Source organism: Zonotrichia albicollis, chromosome 1, assembly GCF_047830755.1.
Source record: "Zonotrichia albicollis isolate bZonAlb1 chromosome 1, bZonAlb1.hap1, whole genome shotgun sequence".
Classification (NCBI taxonomy): Eukaryota; Metazoa; Chordata; class Aves; order Passeriformes; family Passerellidae; genus Zonotrichia; species Zonotrichia albicollis.
Window position 1 is genome coordinate 35,148,809 of NC_133819.1, and position 21,344 is coordinate 35,170,152.

The window sequence follows — 21,344 nt, forward strand, 5'->3', positions numbered from 1 at the left end:
CTGAGCTCTTCCAACCCCTTCTCACAAGGTTAGCTTTTGTAAACTGCTGCAAAGCAGAAGACACAGCTAGTTATCTTCCCACAGCAGATGATTTTCACCCACAATTAAGTGCAGGTGCAGACCTACTAATTATGTGGCTTTCAGTCTATAAATGATAAAGATGCAGGCTTAATTAGTTTTATCTGTAGTTTTGTATCCACTGAAGGTCGCATAGTGCATGTTACTGAAACTCAGGTCATCAGCTGTTACATACAGCCATTTACCCCCACAAAAAGCTGTGTCTGAAATTCATGCTACCCACTCTGCAAAATGAAATGAAATTAAATGGGAAAGAAGTATGGGGCTATATCTATTAATATGTCTATCTCACTTTATTGCAAAGTCTTGTTTCACAGATATGTGTTTTTCTGAGAGGTAAAATACCATCTCAAAAAGTCAAACATTCCAGTTTTCATCTTTCACTGTCAAAAGGGAGGAAGAACTACTATTGCTTTAAGTTTATTAACACAATTATTTTACTGTGAATAGTTGGTCAGGAGCCATTTGCAGTCAGGCACATTTTTATCTCAAAGTCAGGAAGAGAAGTCTGTATTAAAATCACAATACTTCATCTTTCTGGACTCAAGAGTACAGGCTTGTGTTGGTGTGATCCTGCAGACAAATGAGGCAAAAACATTAGCATGCAAAACGCTTGGCCTAAAACTTTACAGTTTATCTGAAAAAGGCCAATGACTGTTTTTTCACTCTATGAAAAGCAAAGAGCAGCTTTTCCCATCCCAGGGGTGGAAGTGGCCTTTCAGCCATCCACCCAAATGGGTAAACAAGAGCAGAGAGAAGGAAAGGATGCATTAGCAGCCAGACTGTGCATGATTTATGTTTTGTTAAGCTCAATTAAGTCTCTGGCCAGAACTAGCTCATACCATGCCCATTCACAGGGGCATAGACCTCACTATTTACTCTTCATTTCAATGAAAATTAAATGCTTACTTTACCAGAATACACATCTTAAATAAAAAGATCTTCTGCTGTAGCCTTTGGAAAAGCGGTGGCGGAAGCAGCAGTGGTGTGCAAAACATGGCTGGGGAGATGTGGGCTTTGTCAGCACACAAATCATTTCATTCTTCTTTATTTACTTGTGTGTGGACTGCAGCAAAATGAAGTTTGATCTGCTGAAAAAAGACTCTATTGACAATTTTCCTATGTGAGTTCAAATTACTTACTAAACTGGGGTAGGGTGCTTTTATCTACAATTCTTTGGATTATTAGTTTTACTTACTTTTCTCCTGGTTTCCTCCCCTTTGCTATAGCTAGAATGTCAGCAGGCAAAAATTATTTGTTTTCAGTGTCATCCACAGCCTGGTTCTCTGCTATGTTAAGCCTATTGAAAGATAAACTTCAAGATCAAAGCAAATTTCTGTTCCCATGGTTTATTTCATCTAGACGTTGGAAGGATGTGGGCACTATGTGCTAAAGATTTACTCCTACTGAGTCTTCTGTTGTTTATCCATTTCAGTTGCTCCATCTGTCAGACCATCTGCCTCCCAGTGACCCCATTTCTTTCCCCCACCCCCACTTGTGTTACAGGTCCATACATTTCGAGGTCCGCACTGGTGTGAGTACTGCGCCAACTTCATGTGGGGTCTCATCGCTCAGGGAGTGCGGTGTTCAGGTAGCGCTCCAACCTCTCCTGTCACTCTCCTGAAATGCTCAGACATCTGTCCCACCCCAGCCTGCACTCCCTGCAGGAGTGGAAGGCTGGGATTTCTTTAAAGAACAAAGCAGGAAATCCTCCCATAGAACTTAAAGCATTTTCATTTGCCTCGTTAGCTGGTTCAGAAATGAAGCCATCAGCCCTTTGTTGCTGAGTTACATCCTCTCCTAGTACCTTGATCCTGCTTGTGCCTGTGCCTGCTCTATACATTCAAACTTGTTGTTTATGATTAAGTTATCCCTGATTTTTTTATATCTTAAGATGCAAGTACTGGAAATGGCAAAGCCAGCCAGCAACGAGGCTTCATAACTCCTCTTTTTGCTACCAACTGCTGGGAAGTGCCCTCGTCTGCAAAAAAGACTGCTGCCACCTGTTTCCCATAAAAATACCATGCATTGCTGCAAGCCTGAAGTGTCCCACATCAAGATAAAAACAAAAAATATGACATTCATTTTCCAAGAGGGATTAGTTTCTGGTGCCTGTATTGGCATTTTAATAGTGCCTAATTATTTTAAATTTGTTTGTTCTTTTGGGGAAAACAATTATCGTGCAAAAATGCAATAATCATCACATCATGGGCTTTTGGAATCAGCAAGTGAATTAGTATTTGGTGCATTACAAATGGATTTTCATAACTTCTTTCTGCAGATCTGAAATAACTTCAAAAAATTGTTTTTCTTACCTCGTCCTGCCCTGCCCTCTGGGCATTCCTGATCTCAGACTGCCACCAAACACATCCAACCCCGACATCTGCCTTTCACAGGCAGAGGAGGTGGTTGTTACCTAAAATTAATTTAGATCACAGTTTGAAGGACCAAAATAGCTTTCACAAATGCACAGTTTTAATAAGTGTAGTCTCAGGTGAGACTGTAGGTGAATAGTGGTAACACAAAGAATCTGAGAAGGACATGAAAAAGACGAATAGCAGTTTGCTTTTCAAGCTATTTGATCTTAAACACAAGTGTGCAAAACCTGACCTCCCTAATGCACAGCACTGTATTTGTTCACATACATAAAATATTAAACTTATGAAAAGGCATATTTATTTAGTAGGAAACATAATACTCTCCCTGATAAAATTACCAGCATTTAACTTTAACTACACAGATGCATTTAAATTTAACTTCACATGCCTGGAGAACAGCACTGAACACAATGCAGGCAGGATCCTATTTGCAGCTTCTCACATTTGTTTAGATTTCACAAATAATGAATTATGCAGTAATAACTGTATGGAGAAACACACAAAAACCTACCCAATTCTATTAAATGTTTAGGTGTGCTTATGATTTTCCTTGATTAATATTTTATAGAGTATAATATTGAAACATGCTGCAAGTAATAGTCCTGTTTACATTTTTAATAGTTTAATGTTAAATTAACTCAAAGGGTCATCAGTGATGAGCATGACTGGGAAGGTATTAAAAAAGGAATCAGAGTCATATAAGATAATGCAACTCATGGTGGTGGTGTTTGCTTTACTGAAGATTATAAATTCATTTGGCTGAATATTTGAATCTATTAGAAGAATTCAATTTATGGAGGTGAAGCAGTGGTGGTTTAACAGAAACCCACCTGTGCAACCGAGGGCAGTATTTGGCTCTGAAGTAAGACACCAAGAACTATTTGTGAAATGAATCACTTTTTTACATCACGCATTTCACAGCATTTTATGTGCCTAAGCTGACCTACAGGCTAAGCCACAGGGGACACTTAGTCACCAGTGAAGTGATGAGCCAGGGATGGGGAGTCTGCTGATGTGGCACAGCGAGCCAAAATGTGACACTGCAGGAATGTGGAAGGGGGAGGGAGGCACGCTGGCGCACAGCACTGTCCCTGCTGGAGTGCTCAGGTGAATCTGAGGTTCTCTCACCATGATCTGTGCTAAGCCACAGGACAGCCAGCCACAGACAGTCACTACTGTGCCAATTTTAATTACAGCTAATCTAAAATACCCACAAGTTAAGTCTCACATGTTTAAATGCAACACCTGGAGCTGTGTGTCCGATAATGAACTGATCCAGACTGCACCAGCAGTCTCCTTCATCTCAGAGGGTAAGGGACATCCAGAGTTTTTAAAGCTTGACAATCCTGCTAGAGTTTACTTGTCCCACCATGAGATTTTTACACATTTTCATTCTCATCCTTCTCATCTCCACACTATTCTATCTTTTGTGACTGGTGTGGAAATTGTGTCCCTTGCTTTATGTGGAGTAGGGAAATAAATTGTTAGACAAGACCTGTCAGCATTAGTGTTAACAAATGGATGGATGAGTTACCGTGGCTAACTCTGCTTGCAGACTGCGGGCTGAATGTACACAAGCAGTGCTCCAAGTACGTGCCCAACGATTGCCAGCCAGACCTGAAGAGAATAAAGCGAGTCTACTGCTGCGACCTCACCACGCTGGTGAAGGCCCACAACACCCAGAGGCCCATGGTGGTGGATTCCTGCATCCGGGAGATCGAAGCGAGAGGTGTGTGTGCTTGGGAGAGCAGAGGGCACAGCGAAATGAGGCTGACTTGAATTATGTGCTGAGCTAGAACATGGTGCTGTGCTCCTGCACACTGAGGACAGGATGAGAAAATGGGGTTTTTAGTGCAGGTGATGCATTGCTTTGCATTAGCCAGTAAAATTAAATCATAGCATTCCTTAATGCGATTCCCTGAAATGCTTTCTGAAAACATGTCAAAACATGTATTACGTTACACTTCTGAAAGGGGTGAACTTTAAAGTGAACTTTTAAGTTCATGTTTATGTGTCTTTTTTCATTACTTTATTTTAACATACCTAGGGACACATCCCATTTCAGAGTAATCAGTTTAAATCAAATCCATTTTTAATAACCTTTATGGACATTGTGGGCAGGAGAACACGAGTGACTGGAAGTGACTCGGGCAAGTGAGGTCAGGGGCTATGGTGTTTTGTGGCAGGACACATCTCACGATGCTCAGTTACTGACTGGTGGCTCTTGTGGCACAGGCAGCATGTCACAGCCAAAACTCAACCTTGTGACAAGTTTTTGGTAAATGGATGTATGGCAGATTGAAGGAAAAACATATCCCCTTCAATAATCATGTATCCCTTCTGTAATATTCATGTATTTTTCCTTTAGATAGCAAATGTGCATGTTGTGCTGCCCAATAAGCCAAATTTTCCTGTTAGTCACAGCTTCAGCATAGGAATCTAATAATGTTGAATTCATGGCATCCCAGTAATCTGCATAGCAACACACTGATACTAGCCATAGGGATTTCAAACCCACACATCATCTACTGAATTGACTCAAAGACTTACTAGTAAATCCCCTGCACTGCTCTGCAAAGCTCTAGCAGGATTATATCATCATCACAGGGACAAATGGAAAGAATAGTATGGACTAAGACAGAAGAGCTTTACTCTGATGATATAGCAGGGAGCTACATTGCATTTGAGATCTAATCACTTACTTGTACATTTATTGATTGAGATAAAATCTGCTGCCTGCTCTCCTTTTTTCCAACATCTTTATATTTCTTTCCTTAATTGCCATAGAACTACGAAAGATTCTGATTTTGTTCTTAAGAAGACAAAGAATATTGGAACTTATAAATAGGTTAGCACAGTGCATAGCTACAATTAGAGATTTGGGGATTGAAATGAATAATGGGTGTGTAACTCAGCTTGCTCTGCTGAGCTGCCCTGCATTTCATGTTGGTGTGGAGCAGTTGTGCAAGTGAGCAGATCTCTTGTGGTGAAAGAACTGTAGAAGGGATGTACTGGTGTGGGGAAGGACTGCATCCATCACATCTATCAGCTGTGTATATGTAAAAGCTGACAACAGAACAGGAGTGAATTGTGCTCACAGAAAAAGGCAGTCTTTTACTTGTGTTGCTATTTGTCATTAGGCAACTGGTAAAAGGAAGGGAGACCTCTAATGCTTTATTAATTATAGCCAAATCCAGGAAAATCTCCTACATAAAATGAATAAATCGTAATAACATCACATGCCTCACCATTAGCAAATTGCAGTATTTTTCTCTAACACAATCAAATCAACCATGTACCTAACAAAATCAGAAAGTATAAATTCTAAAATACTTTAATCCTTAAAAAAAAAATTTCATCATCTTGATCTTTCCTTAACTGCTCTGGAGTTTCACATTACAAATAACATTTTGCTGTGCTTAGTAGGTCTGCTGTTCTTGCTTTATTGTTCTTAGACTTAAATACCTGTTGGTTACTGAAGCTAAGTTAACAAGAACTTTTTGTTTCAGGTTTAAAGTCCGAGGGCCTCTACAGAGTTTCAGGCTTCACTGAGCACATTGAAGATGTGAAAATGGCCTTTGATCGAGGTACACCATCTCTTAATCTTGTACAGTTTTAATCTAAACTTTCAGTTCTAGGACATTTCAGATCTTTCAGGGTTTATATATGTACCATGGTAATGAAACAGACATAAAAGCAGAAGAACAGAAAATAACCTGTCTTTTCTGACTTTAAAGTGATCTGTAGTCCTTTTCATAAGAAGAAATTATGTTTGATGTTTGGAAGGAATAATTAAACGTGAGATATTGGTGTGTAGAAGCTTAAGTGGGGGGTTGGATGATTGCTAAACCCAGCAGCACAGACTAGGGACCTAGTTTAAGTGTGAGCATAGGTGGTACCAGGGGAAAGTTGTTAGTCCTGTCTTTAATAGACTCAGCACTTTACAATACAATAATCTATTTATGAGTTTAAGGATCAGGAACTCCAGTTGGGAAGTCCTTCTGCATGCAGCCTTGTAGAAAGCACTGCACCGCTGTGCACGTGATTGCATCTGAACAACAGATGAGAGGGGCATTGAGGAGATCAGTTGTACAGCATATTGAAAAACTAACAATTAAAACACTGCCTGATTACCATCCTCATAGCCTTTCTAATTGATTGAACTGATTATGTTGGTTCTGGTTGTGCACATAGACTTTGCACACAGGACTAACTATAAGTGTGTATGTAAGTGAGCAACAGGATAGGGCCTCCATTAATAGAAAATACCTTTGCAAGTGCATTTGAGAAGCTACACGAATATTCTTCTCATTTCTCATAAATAGTAGCTTCCTTCCTACCTAATTTTTTCAGGTATTTCCTCTGCCAAGGTAGGGAATAGGGTCAGAACAGCCCTGGGATCACAAGTCTATGGGTACGAGGCAGGTCCAGGCCATGTCAGTGTCAGCCTGTGGGTCAGGGGAGTGACCAGGAGGGTGGATGGCCCCACACCAGCAAGGTGCAGCTGGGGACAGCTGTGATGTCACTCAGGCAGGGATTGAGGGCCCTGGGAGCCCATGGGCAGGAGATGGGGGGGCTCCAGGGGAGGCTACAGTCCGGCAATGTCTATGGGAGGCACATCTTACACTTGCTGTGCCTCAACATTTCTTGTTTGGAGGCAGTTTTTTATGCAGACATCTCCATAAAGAAAGTCCAGCTAGGAATTTCTAAACTGGCTGTTTTCATCCTGAAATATCCTTTAAAAAATAATACATATTTTTAAATATGTTGGATGCTGTGAACATATGCATACACACATATAGGTCAGCCATTCTTTGGGCCAGAGAGATGCACAGTGGTATGACTGCTGTCATGGCCAGATAGCGTTCCAGATGTGCCACATGAAGCAATGATCCTGGGAGGCTCACAGTCCTCATAGGTGCCATTCTGCTCCCTGCAGGTAGATCTGGCCTGGCAAAATCTTTTTTTCTGTGTGTTAATTCTCATCTAAGTGTAACAACCTGGATGAAACCCAGAAGGAGAGGCACAGGTTGTAGAGGGAAAAGCTGGAAGCAAGCAGATTTAAATTTATGTTTGAGTATGACTTCAACATTGCTGCAACTGTAGTTCCTTTGCAAATGCTTTGAACCACTGGAGCCACTTCAGTTTATTGCCTATTTATTAAGTATACTCCTGGCGTAATTGATGGCAATGCACACTTGGATTAGACCCACAGCAAGGAGAAAGTGTGATTTAAAAAGGCAGCAACACCTAGAAACAGGAAGAGGAAGGTGACTAGCAGTATTGGATTTCCAAAGGAAAAAAAAAGCATGGATAAACACGAAGCAGAGAAAGCAAGAACAGAGTTTGTATACAAAGGCTGTGGGGAAGGCCATTCGGCAGAAATAGACCAAAACCTGTGTCTTCAGTTTTTAAGAGTTTCATGAGGGGGAAAGGGCTAAGAAAGGAAAGAGTGTTGCTATTAATAAAAAAAAAATGAATAAAAGCAGGAGAATGAAGAACAAAATCCTGTTATGACCTAGAGAACTAGAGTATTAAGGGACCAGAAGCTGACAACTTTCAATACTTTCCTGTTTTGAACATGTTTTCTCCCTGAACTGGGGTGGAAAATCAGGAAGAGTTGAGAGTTTTTACAGGAAAGGATTTAAGGAAAAACAAAATTGGGGTTTTTACGTTCACACTTGTGGGCTGTGCAGCTTGAAGATGGCTGTCACCTGGCAGAAGTTTGAATTGGCAAGACACTTACAGCCTGAGACCTCAGGGCTTGTTTCCCTGTCAGATCCTTAAGAGACAGGGATGCCACCTGTCTGTGAGGGTTTTACAGAATTCGTATTTCTACATTCACTACAGAAAAGAAACTTAAAAAAAAAAAAAAGTAAATTACAGGAAAATTAAAATTACAGAAAATTACCTTTTGGGGGGGGTGGGGGGAGACAGTCAAAGGAGATGCTGACAGCAGGGATATGAACCAGAAAAGAGAACTCTATAATTAATAGTCCTGGCACACTATTGGAGGATGTACACTGTCCAGGAATAAATTTCATTTAACAATTTAAGGACCATTTTTTAACCATCTGAAAGCAAGGCTTTCAAACAACCTTCTAATAGGAGCAGGGATGAAAAACATTAGCTAGTTTTGTAAATGGAAGTTGTAGGGTTTATGAGAAGGTGTCTGTGGTAGCAGAACACTGCACTTCAGCATTCCAGAGGTCCCTCCCTGCCCATCATTTCTGGGTCAGTCCCCAGGCACCTGGATAAAATTCCAGGACACTCACATCTCCAGAAATACAGCGTTGAGTAAAAGGGTTTGAAAACAGACCGGCAAGGAGTCCTCCCATATGAATGCACAGGATGCATCCTTCAAATAATGCCATCAAGTGTTCCGGTCCCAAGCTCCTCATCAAGTCACCGGGGCCAGAAGACAGCAGGACACAGCAGGATGGGGCATGGGAGCTGACTTGGCCGTGGGGGACCTCTCCTGCTGATCTCATGTGCAGCTGAAGGGGTGCAATGAAGAGCAGCCAGCTCTCCCTCTGACTAATTCTGCCTTGACAAAGAGCCACTCACTTGGTGCTTCCAAAGAATTACAGCAAGAGCAGAAAAAAGTTCCCATCTCCAGAAGAGAATAGCATCCCACATAACACTACTTGGGCCAAATGTAGCTGTGACAGTTGGTTTTAAAAAGGGTGAAGTTGGTCCTCATCTGATTTAAACTGCCTTCCAAGGCCCAAGCAGTGTAAATACCCCTACTGTAAATTAGCATTGGGCTCTCTGAGGCATTTACAATGTTCCATTTTAGTGATTTTTGTAATGAGAAGGAGGGGAATAATGTGGATTTATTTAATCTGGTGAATGTTGGTGCTGTAGAATGACAGTTGCTCTCTGTCAGCATTGTTGAGCTGTGGCGTTGTGGCATCCAGAGAACACCCATTGTGCATTTTGTCCACAGAGCTGCCATTGTCACCACCACATTCTGTCCCTCCACTTGTTTGTACAACTGGCTGGTACAATACACTGGCTAAAAATATTATGCTGTTAAATATTACATGAGCACTTAGAGGCATCCTAAATCATACTCTTTTGCCAGTGTAGCTGAAAACCTGTCAAATGCCAAGAAAAAACTAAAAGAAGCATGCTAGCATGGTAAAGGCTGTGCAATAAAAAAAAACACTTAGGAGAAAGGAATTTAAATAAAACCTAATTCAGTATTCAGAGGACATGGGTGAGGCTTTAAGAATGCAATACTTATTCTATTTCATTCTGTAATGAACTATTGATAATTTCTATGGCATCCAAAATCAGCTGAAACCTTTAAGAAAAAGAATAAAAACTTTCTTTTTCTTGAGATACTCAAATTTCAACATAATACAGCAAGATACATTGAGAGTCAAACTAACAAAGAAAGAAAAATTATGGGGTTTGGGTAGAATTAGGTTTGTAAAGCTGAAATTGACTACGTGTTAGTAATCCAAAATATATAAAAACAAAACTACATTATCATATGGATGCTGCAATTTTACTGAAAATATCAGCTACAATCCAAAAGAATTCCTGCATTGAAGAGTGAAAAAATTACTGTGGTAATGCAGAGGGTACCATGTAAACCACATGTAATTCATATATACATACACACAAGAATCCCTACATATCTGCTAAAAAATGTGCAGGGTATATTATAACAGATTTATTGCTGGGCTCACTTTAAAACAAAGTTCATTTCCAATGGATGTGTATTTGTCTCTGAAGAGAAGAGTAAAAATCTTTGACTCAGGAATTCATTATTTTTCCTACAGTAAGCACATATGTAAATAAGAGGTATGTTTGAAATACATTGTGCTTTGAAGTACCTCAAGCTGAAGTGCCCCTCTAAGGAAGCTTGCTGGGCTGCTTTGTAAAAGTACTAAATAAATAACACTTCCATTTAGTGTACTGGTGACCTGGATAATAGATGTAAGCTTGTGCTTTGCTATATCTGTTCTGATGCAGCTGCTGGCTCCTTGGAGGTATCTGTTTTCAGTGGAGCATTTTGAGTGCTCAGTGTCCATCAATTAAATAGAGCTCTCCACACAAAGCTTTACAAGACTAATGCTACCGTGCCTGGAATGTGTGGATTAAACAAAAGATTGGGGCAGTGCAAACATCCTCCTAGGGCTTATTGATGCTGTATTAAATTAAATGCTGATGGATGTATTCAGACTGCTCAGCTGCATCAAGAAAGGCTGTTTGTTTTAAACACTTAAGCATATAATCTCCTCTTGATGAGAACATGTAGTGCTATTAGTCTTAATGAGAATTATGTGCATACATTGGACAGGACGTATCCCAGCAAGATTGATGCTATAGGTTTGTATAAAATGTCTGCAATCAATATAAACTATTTTACTGTGCTGTGAAAGCCTTTATCTCTATCTTGGTATCAAGCAGCCCCACTCATCTGTCTGTATCAGGGCATGTCCACAAGCCCTGTCACTGTGAGACAAGCAAGGCAATGGCTTTACAACGTGTCAGCACCTTGGTGGCAGCAGCCCAAGGTTGTTGCCTGCACCTCCTGGCAGACACAGCAAACCCCTCTCTGCTGCACAAGCAGGCAGAACCGTGCATCACCATACTCACCATGTAATCCTCACCGGCTCCATCTGCACCCTGAGGGAAGCCTCGTGTCCTTAGCTAAAGGGTGGGAAACAGGGACTACAGTTATAACTGAGCTCCAAGAAGCCTGAGGTAAAGCTGGGGGTTAAATCCAGACAGCCACACCCTGTACTTAACCATCTTTTTACTGGAAGACCACCAAGATAATGAGGTCCCAGGAAAGGGAGGATGGCAGAATTTCTTGATATGGAGAAAAAATGTATGTTATGAGGGCACTAGGTAGTACAGAGCAGAGGTAGTCATTTGAACTTGAAAAATTATAGTGCTCCTGCATTGCTGCTACTTTTTGTAACTTCACCCATTGCAAGCCAGGACTTCCCAGCAACACCTGTAAATTTTAAGCTCGTGTTTAAAAGTGCTCTTTCCTAGAGTTCTGACTAACTGTTATATTGTGGCAAACAAAATATATGCCTTTTTAGATGCATCTGTTTAGTATTTCATCCATTACAAGTATCCATATTAATTAAAAACCTGTGATGCACACTTCAGAATAATTGTATAGCTAAATTCCTTAGCATGCTTATTTGAATTCAGATCTTTGCCAAAAATAAATAAGTCATGTATTAAGACTTTAGAAGACAGCAGAAAATAAGGCAGCTTTCTTTTCAGCTAATCACTATGGAAATGTTGGTACAAGACATGCAAGATTTGGATGTTTCTTGATTTTTCCTACTGGTCTCCTGAGGGTCATTGGAAATTTATGTTATTTTTCTATGCCTCTCTTTCTCCAAATAGGGATGAAAATATGGTGCATATTCTTATGCAGATGGAAAATATTATGTCAGAATAAATTATTAATAGCTTAGTTTCAGTGAATAAATGGGCTAAATGCAAGAAATATGTTATTAGCATGTTTTTTCATCCAACATTAAAACAGTATGTTTGAGGTGGTACACTGCAAATATGGATGCTGTAATCACCACCCCCTCCAAAAGATGTGAGCAAATAAATTGTTTACTAAAACATAAAGAAACTACCATTCCTCATTGATATACTGTAAACTTGGTAGCAATATATTCTCATTTAAGCCTTCCAAGCACTTTCAGGTTGATTCTCTTGTCAGGTTGCACACAATAAATCTGACTTAGAAGACTAGCCTTGCTTCCATCAAAATTAGGGTGGTTTTAAACAGATTTTTTCCTTTTTTTCTAGATGGTGACAAGGCTGATATTTCTGCCAGTATTTATCCAGACATAAACATCATTGCTGGAGCACTGAAGCTATATTTCAGAGACTTACCAATTCCTGTGATCACCTATGACACCTATTCCAAGTTCATAGAGGCAGCAAGTAAGTATTGCTTAGCATTTGTACCAACCTTTATTTACATTTCGCATCCGTAAAGCTGTCCAGGTTAAAGGAAAGGACAGAAAAAAACTGGGAAAACGGACACTGTCTTCATTCCTTCTTCTTCCATGTCCTTTATTCACATGAAGTTTTTGCCTGGTTGTTCATCAGATGGGATGTCATGCAGGTTAAAAAAATAAAAGCAAATGTATGGTATCAAAATAACTGACTAGCATCAGAAAGTGTGGTTTAAATGTCTTTTTGTATGTCAAGATAAAAGAATAGTGTAAATCCTGCTCAAATTTTTAGAAAGATTGCCAAACAGTTCTAAATGAGCACTGATGCTCAGTACATGTAGGTATCATTGATACCTACATATTTAAATACATTGAGAAATCCTGAAGTAATTCCATGCCATTTCAATCTCTAGCTAAACCTACATATTCAAGCATAGTCTCCTAAAGTCATATATCTACACTCAATCTAGTTTTGAAGGCTAATGAAAGTAATCTTTTGTAATATTTTAAATAGGCAGTTCTGGGCAGAATAGTATTATGAAGCACTTAACAAAGCTCAGGTACTGTATCTAGACAGACCTGTAGATAGAGCTACAGACTATAGAGATAACTCCTGGGAGGTCTTTGTTGCTGATTTCTTTTTAAAACCTTTTTTTTTTTTTGAGGATGCAGAAATTGCTGATAAGCATCACATTTATGAGTGCAATATTTATCCCTGCAAGCACAGTCAATGGCTTGTAAATGATTCCGTAATAATAAGTTATCTTCCTGATTTATTGCTGTGTACACATGGCAAGCCCTATTAACATTAATCCTGTTTGGTGTTTTTACAGAAATCTGCAATCCTGATGAACGACTAGAAGCAATACATGAAGTGTTGATGTTACTCCCTGCTGCTCACTACGAGACACTTAGATACCTAATGATTCATCTCAAAAAGTGAGTTAATTGACATGCAGGGTAATGCTTGAAGAGCTTAACAATTTTCTGCTTTGAAAAGAAATATTACAGAAAGTCCTAATAAAGCTTCCATTAGGGCACTGCCTCTAAACCAATAATGTTACAGATAAGCAGACAGTGCATATAAGCTGTGCACCTAGGTAGCATAGATCCTTTTGCTGGCATATTATTTCAAACCTTTCTAGAGTTATTGACATTTGTCACGTTTCTCTAAGGCAGATAATATCTGAAAAATATCCAGGGGTGGGTACTCCAGAGATGTGCTGCTGTGAGGCAGCACTTGACCATGCTTTGCTTCTGCCTCCCCTTACCTCCTGTTTTGTCTTCTTGAACAATAACCCTAAAAGGAAAGAGCTTTATCTTATGAGTTGTTTCCTCACATCACAGGAAGCCAAGAACCAAGCAGGGCCTATTTTTATATGACTAGTAAAAGTAATACAGGTCCCAGTTATATCTCTCTTGGTTTTGAACCTGTTCTGCCTCATTTGCTTTCCAAAGCTTCTTTAGGCATACATAAGACACCCATAAAGGTGTCACCCCAAAGAGGGGCTTCATAAAGCTTCATAAGGCATACAGAATTTTCAAAAGTGCCTAAATTTAATTTTTTAACACACTTAGGAGTGTACTTCAAAGTTTTCCAAGTTTTCAGCTAGGTACCTAAAAAAAATTAAGGACTGCTCCAAAGACGGTCCATCACTTCCACTCATTTCAAGCAAAATTGTTTCTCAAAACCATGCTAACTCTACTGTGCTGCTTTGGGTATTTACATGCCTCAAGAGGTCTTCTGTGTAAGTTATAAAAAACTGAAGCTGAGTACAGACTGGTGCTGTCATCTCAAAGCAGACCTTCATTTATGGCTATATTGCCCAAGTTATTTCTTGTCTCTGCTACTTGGAAACAACAGAAGAAGGGATAAGGGAGGAAAAAAGCTACTGACCTTTTATTTAGAAAATCACTGATCTCTTCTTAGTTGTCCCACTACTTGCAACACAGCCATAAATGTGGCAGCACTCCCTGGGCTTCATCTGCACTATTCTGCGCTATTATCAAAAGACCTAAATTCATATAAAGCTGCATCAGAGAACTTTTGTGAAGTGAATATCATGCTCTATCAGGTTCTCATTATGCAGAGACTTTTCCTCATTTTGAATCAGCTCAGGTCATTACAATTGAGTAATTTTTCCCCTTGATGGGACATTACCTGGGCATGCAGGAGCTTCTTTGGACTCTGCAGAAATGAGATGTGCAAATACCCACTCTTGTCAGTACATATGCATGGACAACTGATGGTGACTCACATTAGCTTTTAAGAAGGCCTGTGGAGGCTGTAGAAAAGTGACCTGCACGCAGAATCAGTACTTTCACATCCTGGCAGCAAATTTTTACCTTCCTGCTTCTCATGAACTGCAGTCCAGGCTTTGGTTCAGCTGTTGAGCTGAACTACTGATGAGGCAGAAGAGTCTGAAATGCTGATTAGGCTTCCTCTCCCAAATATCTGCAAGTCATGCAATGAGTTTCCTCTCCATTCCCAAATTGTAGCTTTTGGTGTCTGCATGGAAATCAAGTGCATGTCAGTTCCTATGGAGACTCTGTTGGGAGAGATTTGAATGTGAAAGGAAAGAATCATTAAGGTTCAGACTATGCTGTTCTGTAGATTAAACACAGAGTTCCAATTCCAATAACCTAGGATTCTTTCTGCATGGATAAAACAGGCATCAGTATAAGGGAGTCTATGTAAGGACTGCTGGGTCACAGCATCTACACCACTGCTGTTTCTCAGTTGAAAAGAAACTCCAGTTGTTAAAACAACAGGAAAATCCAGCAGAGGACAAGATCAGCTACAACAACAAAAAAAGAGTTTGTAGGTCAATTAATTACCTTTCTGATAACTTTTTGCTCAAAATTGAAGGAAATGCAATAACATGAGCAGTCCCCCCTGTGGTGAAATACAGACAACTCCATCCACACTGGCATTGCAGTCAAGCTCTGAATCTTCTGTGTTCACCCCAGCTGTGCAGCAAGCCCCACACTCTTGAACAGAGCTGCTAGTAAGACCTGTGTAGCTTTGCACAGCTGTTGAACATCTGTGCTGCACGATGCACAGAAGGAAAGCAGAGTGTCAGACAGACAGTGGCTTCAGCTTCGAGGTGAAGAGGTGGCTTCAGCTTCCCAGCCTTGCTTTGTCTTTGCTCCTTGCAAAGCACAGCTAATATATGTGCTAGAAGATGAGGATGTATCTGTGAGTAGGGGCACTAATGGATTGCTGTCCTGAAAGCAAAGAGGAACAGCATTTTCCTGTGACAGAGCCATTCTTTGCAGAGAGATGACAGCAGAAGCAGCACCAAGTCATATGAGTACCTTGCAAACAAGGGAAGACCAGAGTCCTCTGGTTTCAGCCACTTTGTGCTCCTGTGATGGCATGAGTGAATCCAGCTGGGAATTGCCGTGGCTAGGGAAAGGCCTCAGCTGTTGCCAGGAGAGCTGTCTCCAAAACCAGATGTGCTTCACCCTGGCAGAGCAGTTGTATGAAGGAGAGGTGAAACCTTATCCAGGCTGTACTTCTCTCAGGAAATGTCTGGTCCATGACTGATCAAGGACCGTGATGGATCAAGGGACGGTGGCTGTCCCACACCACAGTGCAAGAGCACTCTCAGGACTGAACTCAATATGCCGCTCAAACAGGACAACACTGATGTGAACCAGCACTGCTACCTGCAGGGAAACCTTGAGAACACCTTGCATTTTCCAGCAGGCCTGACTGATTTTACAGACAGTGCTGACTTCTCTGCACCTTGGCCAATCCTTGGTGGACTTTCTTTGCTTCAGCCACAAGTAGTCCATCTATTCTTGTATTTACATTATATGACCTATGTCAGCATACAAAACAGCCTGGGCTCTTCCCCGAAGTGCCTCTGTTCTCTGTCAAAGATAGGTGGCATTTATAGCAGCCCGATTTAAGCCACCTCTCCAGGCGGGTGCAGGATTCAGCCTGCTCCTGAAGTGCAACAAGGAGTTGTAATCACTCAGCTCCTGGTTGGCCTGAGGCAGCCAGCAAGGCAGAATATCCATGGGAAGGTTCCTGCAGGCTGGAATCATATCTGGGAGCATCAGTAGTCCAAGGAAAATCCGTGCCTGTATTTGTGGAGCACACCTTCACCCCCTATGTGATGATACACACCAAGCACAGCCTGCCAGAGAACTGCTCCATATATCATCATTTAAATCATATTTATGCCTTTAAAAAAGAAATTGCCACGAATTCTTACACCCTAACAGACAGCCACATGGAAAAATCACTGAAGAGGCCCATGAGTGTTGTATAAAGGCAGTAAAAATCTCAGTCCTACCATAGCTGCATTGTACTTGTTGTGAAAAAGTAATAATATAGAACTGTGAAACAGTTATTATATCTAGAAAAAATGTCTACGCACCAGTGCTTGATGTGAAGCAAGACTACAGACAAAGATGCAGATATTCTTTTTTTCTGGGAAGTGAGCAACTAATTACTTTTTTTTTTCTATTTTAGGGTTACCTTGCATGAAAAGGAGAATTTTATGAATGCTGAAAACCTGGGAATAGTGTTTGGACCTACTTTAATGAGACCTCCAGAGGACAGTACCCTTGCTACACTGAATGACATGCGGTACCAGAAGTTAATTGTGCAGATTTTAATAGAAAATGAAGATGTTCTCTTCTAGTCAGAGAGGCATATCTTCAAAGCCATTTGTTTTAAGATAATTAGTCTGAAGTAAAAACAACATTTCTTTAAATTTTTTTAAACAGAAAGGAAGAGTTCCTTGACTGCACTTCAATTTCTGCAAAGTTGCAGATGGATGCCAAAATGTTTAGGGAAAGCCTATGTCTCATAGACATATGCCTCTTTGTAGAAGGGAAAAAAGAAGGTCAGAAAAAATCCTCTTACCTTGTATCTTTTGCCTTGCCTCAGATGTATATTTGTTTTGAAAAGTTTCAAACAATTTTATTGTTAACTTATTAAGAAACACAAAACGTATTTTAATATGGCTAGAGAAGCAAAAAGGTACTTAATCAGTGTTACTTGTATATGCTATACCTTTCCTTCTTCATGAGACGTAATTATATATGTCAATTGTGAAACAGAACCTATATTATAAAGATATTTTTACTTTACCTAGCTGAAAGAATGGCATTTTATTTTAGCAAACTATACATCAATGCGGTGCATTGATTATTTTCACGTAATTATTTCCTGCATTTTTGCTATGATATATTGAAAACAATTGCCACTAATGCAGTATTATCCTGACATACCTCTTCCATTGCAAGTGTTTTAAAGGAGAATACATTTCTTGTGCATATTTCAGCTTTCCTTAGATTTCTTTGCATTTAGGCACTGGCACCCTAGGATTGTACACTTCCAGCCATTTGCTATTTCCCAAAACATATAGTATATTCTCTTTTTTTATTTTTTCTCCCATGTAAAATAAGGTCTTGAGAATTGTTTTCAAAGTCCTGGTGGTAGTATCAGTTTCACATGCCAGATTTTTCTTGGATTACAGTAATATATAAGTTAGTGATGCTGGGACACTGGATATTTTCTGGCCTTGTTGAAAGTCAGCACTTTTTTGCGTGAATGATGAAGGATTTGGTTTTTCTGTAAAAATTGACTTATGTTTTGTCATGTTTCTCTATTTATAAATGTACAGTAAATCTGCTAAAATTGTAGGTATTTATCTTGAATGTGTTTCCTGATGGTTTGTTAGAAAAAAAAAAAAAAAAAAGAAAGAAAGACAGAATGTGTAGGACATGTGGGAGCTGGTAAATTTAATTATTACCGAATTTTAATATTTTTCTCCCCTCACAAACATTGACCTACAGAGTTCATAGTCTAACTGCAACTTATTCCTAATGTTAAAACTGTTTCTCAGCATGAAATGTTTCTGCAAGCATAGAAAATCAACATAGTTTACTACCAAACTCAATTTTCAGTACAAAAAAAATTCTAATACTCCCTCATCTTGATCATTTGTATCATATGCTTGGTAACTCAGTGATGCAGTTTCCTGAATTATTTCAGGGAGCACATGTTTCTATTCAAATTGAAAAATATGTGTAACTATGATAATGAAGAGAGGTAGAGGGTATGACTGTAAATTTGTTGTCCTCTAGAGAAATAACTAAGGGCTAGATAGATTAACCCAGATTGAAGAGCAGGTGCTAAATAGTCTGAGTTCCCAATACTTCCATAGATCCTCCTGCCTTGTACAGGACTATTTGTTGTAGGTTATGTACTACTTAATACTGTCATAAAAATGATCTGGAAATGGTTTTATTTTGTGAAGTGAAATATGCTTTGTAATTTATGATAGTGTAAATGGAAGGAAAAATCCCATTAAATGTGTTAAAAGAGTTTTGGTGTCTGTCACTGACTACACAGCAAGCTGCCAAACAAAAATCAATCGCTAATTACCATTCTGACATTGCTGGAAACTTTCCTGCTCAAAAATTTGAACAGTTTTACTGCAGGTCACAGTTTCAGATTGGCACCAGGTTGCCCATACCACCACAGCCAAGCACATGCACACATTTATTTTCAGAGACCACCCCAAAACACCTCTATGAAAAACTTCAAACAAGCAATGAATCTCAACATCAATTTCATCAATATCTGAGAATCAATGTCATCAGAGTATTTTTCCACACTCTTGAACACAGACATTTGACTAACAATGGTTTTTCTGGTCAGGTGCATTATGAGCTGTTTCTTTAAGGTAGAAAAATACAGATAGATAGAAGATAGAAAAATACAGGCATCTTTAGCTTGTCTCACTGCCTGGAATCTCCAACACATGTCCCATCTTAAGGATTTGATGACAGTACAAGGCAGTGTGCCTAAAAGCACCCATGCTTAGTGTCTGGAGAGCAGTTTCTAATCTGTTGGACAGAGGGATGAATATGATTCTGCATTTTAAAAACAAATATCTATGAAATTGCTCACATTTCACTTGGCTAACTGATCAGCCGATGTCCAGCATCCTCAGGGCATGCTGAGCACGGAGGTACAAGGCCCCTGTCCCCTCCACACCTCATTAGTGCCACCTTGTGCTGCGCCTGCTTCATCTCCTGTCGGACTTGCTGTGCCCATCGCTGCTGCACCTGGGATTGAGTGGCACAGTGAGGTCAGACCATGTCAGATTCATCATTTGAAAAAGTAAAAAGGCAGCAGACTTCCCTTAACAAAACTCACTGCTGAGACAGTAGAAAAATCATGCTTACCTTTAATGGAAACGTATAATCCACTACACAGGGGGAAAAAAATGGGTTTGACTGGATTGAACCAAATCCTTCCCTTTGCTTCAAAGCATCCAGCAAGAGCATGATGACTTGTCTTACATGAGGCACTAGCAGCAAGTAGTAAGAGTCCTTTGAAAGATGCTCCAGGAGGCTGTGTGTAAGCCCATGTAACTTCTCACTTCATCTCAAGTAGAAGACATTTCTGCACTTCTGGGGGCAGGTGAGACACCAGTGTCTGACTGCAGGGGATCCTGCCTGCAGCCAGGTGTTCAGCCCAAACCTTGTTCCCCTCCAGCTATTGGAGAAGGCCTTTGGTGAAGCAGCAAGTGCCCTCCTGCAGCCACCCACTCCCTATTCCTGCCTGCCATTCATCTGTCCCCATATTCTGGGTGCCCTGTTCTCTATACACCCTCACAGCAGCTGGGGGGAGACAACTTGCCTTCCATAAAGCTGAAGTGTCTTAGCCACGATCAGTGAAACATTACATCAAAGTTATGTTAATGGTTTGTAAGGTGGGAACTTTCCAGAGTGCTGTGGAACAGCTGAAATCTCTTCTTTATACTCATCAGCATGCTCTGTGTCTGGCTCCAAAGCACACACATCCTGACAGGGCACCAGACAGGGAACTGTCAAAGGGTTTCCTCAAATGAGACACCAATTTGGGGCTCCTCCATCCAGACACCAGTAGCTGAACAACTTAATTTCCTGCTGTCAAATACTATTGGAATTGGACAAAGGATGTAGAAGTTACTGAGGAAGGAGAAAAATTTGTGGGGGGAGGGGGAAGAAAGAGAAACAAAGTACATAGTAAGGAAAACTTTTTTTTTTACATGGAGTTACAAAGTACAAAGAAGACAGAGCTTTGTTCTCAACTCTCTGCTTTGCAAGCTGAGGTCACTTTAAGCTACAAAACAGGTTTAACACAGCACAAACCTGGGTGAATTGGAACCACATTCATTTTATTTCTAAAAAAGAGGTAAGTTTACACTTTCCCCCACATATAACGTTCTCGTTCTCAAAGCTCACACAACACTTGAGTCTTATTGACAGAGACAATGCTGCAGGGGCACTTAGCCTAAGACTCTGGGAGTTAATATATCAGGTTTGGGATCTCTTCTGAAACAAGGTTTTGGACAGACCTGGGCTGTGTACTACCGGGAAACACAGCACACAGGAGGTAGAAGGGATTGCAGGTGTGGTTAAACTCTGGGCTTAGTGAGACCTTGAAGAGTGCTGAAAATACCTGGAGTACTAAATAGCTGGACTGAATCACAGAATCACAGAATCATAGAATAGTTTGGGTTGGAAGGGACCTTTAAAGCTATCTAGTCCAACTCCTCTGTAACTCCCTGCAGGAGCCTGTCTGACCATCTTCTTATCTTTTTTATCAATAAGTACAGAGAGAAGTTCTGCAGAAAAGAGAGAAAAAAATATTGCAGTGCCAATAAACCCCCTACTCATAACCAGGGACTGAAAGCACAAGAACTCTTTGAGTAGGGAGGTAGTTCACAAACACTTAGGCAAGAAGAATGCCATCTAACTGGATCTTCAAAGCAGTATTGCATTGTTGTCCCTACAGCTATCTAAGGGGAATGAAGAGACTATAGGGCTAATAGAGATAAGGATGAGAGTATCAATAGGCTTTATTTTTTTAGCTGTAGAGATTAATTCCTTGATTAAAGAAAACAGTTAAGATTCAGAA

At 40.2% G+C, this 21,344-nt stretch overlaps 1 protein-coding gene across 1 annotated transcript in view; it reads left to right on the forward strand.

The window, feature by feature from the left end:
* The window catches only part of CHN2 (chimerin 2), a 157,645-nt gene extending 139,508 nt beyond the window's left edge, over positions 1-18,137 (forward strand). Inside the window, exons 8-13 of the mRNA XM_005480903.4 lie at positions 1,585-1,669; positions 4,012-4,185; positions 5,966-6,043; positions 12,258-12,395; positions 13,243-13,348; positions 16,896-18,137. Of these exons, the coding sequence (XP_005480960.1) occupies positions 1,585-1,669; positions 4,012-4,185; positions 5,966-6,043; positions 12,258-12,395; positions 13,243-13,348; positions 16,896-17,067 (753 nt within the window). The 3' untranslated portion in view covers positions 17,068-18,137. The remainder of the gene's footprint in view (positions 1-1,584; positions 1,670-4,011; positions 4,186-5,965; positions 6,044-12,257; positions 12,396-13,242; positions 13,349-16,895) is intronic.
* The last annotated feature ends 3,207 nt before the right edge of the window (positions 18,138-21,344 follow it).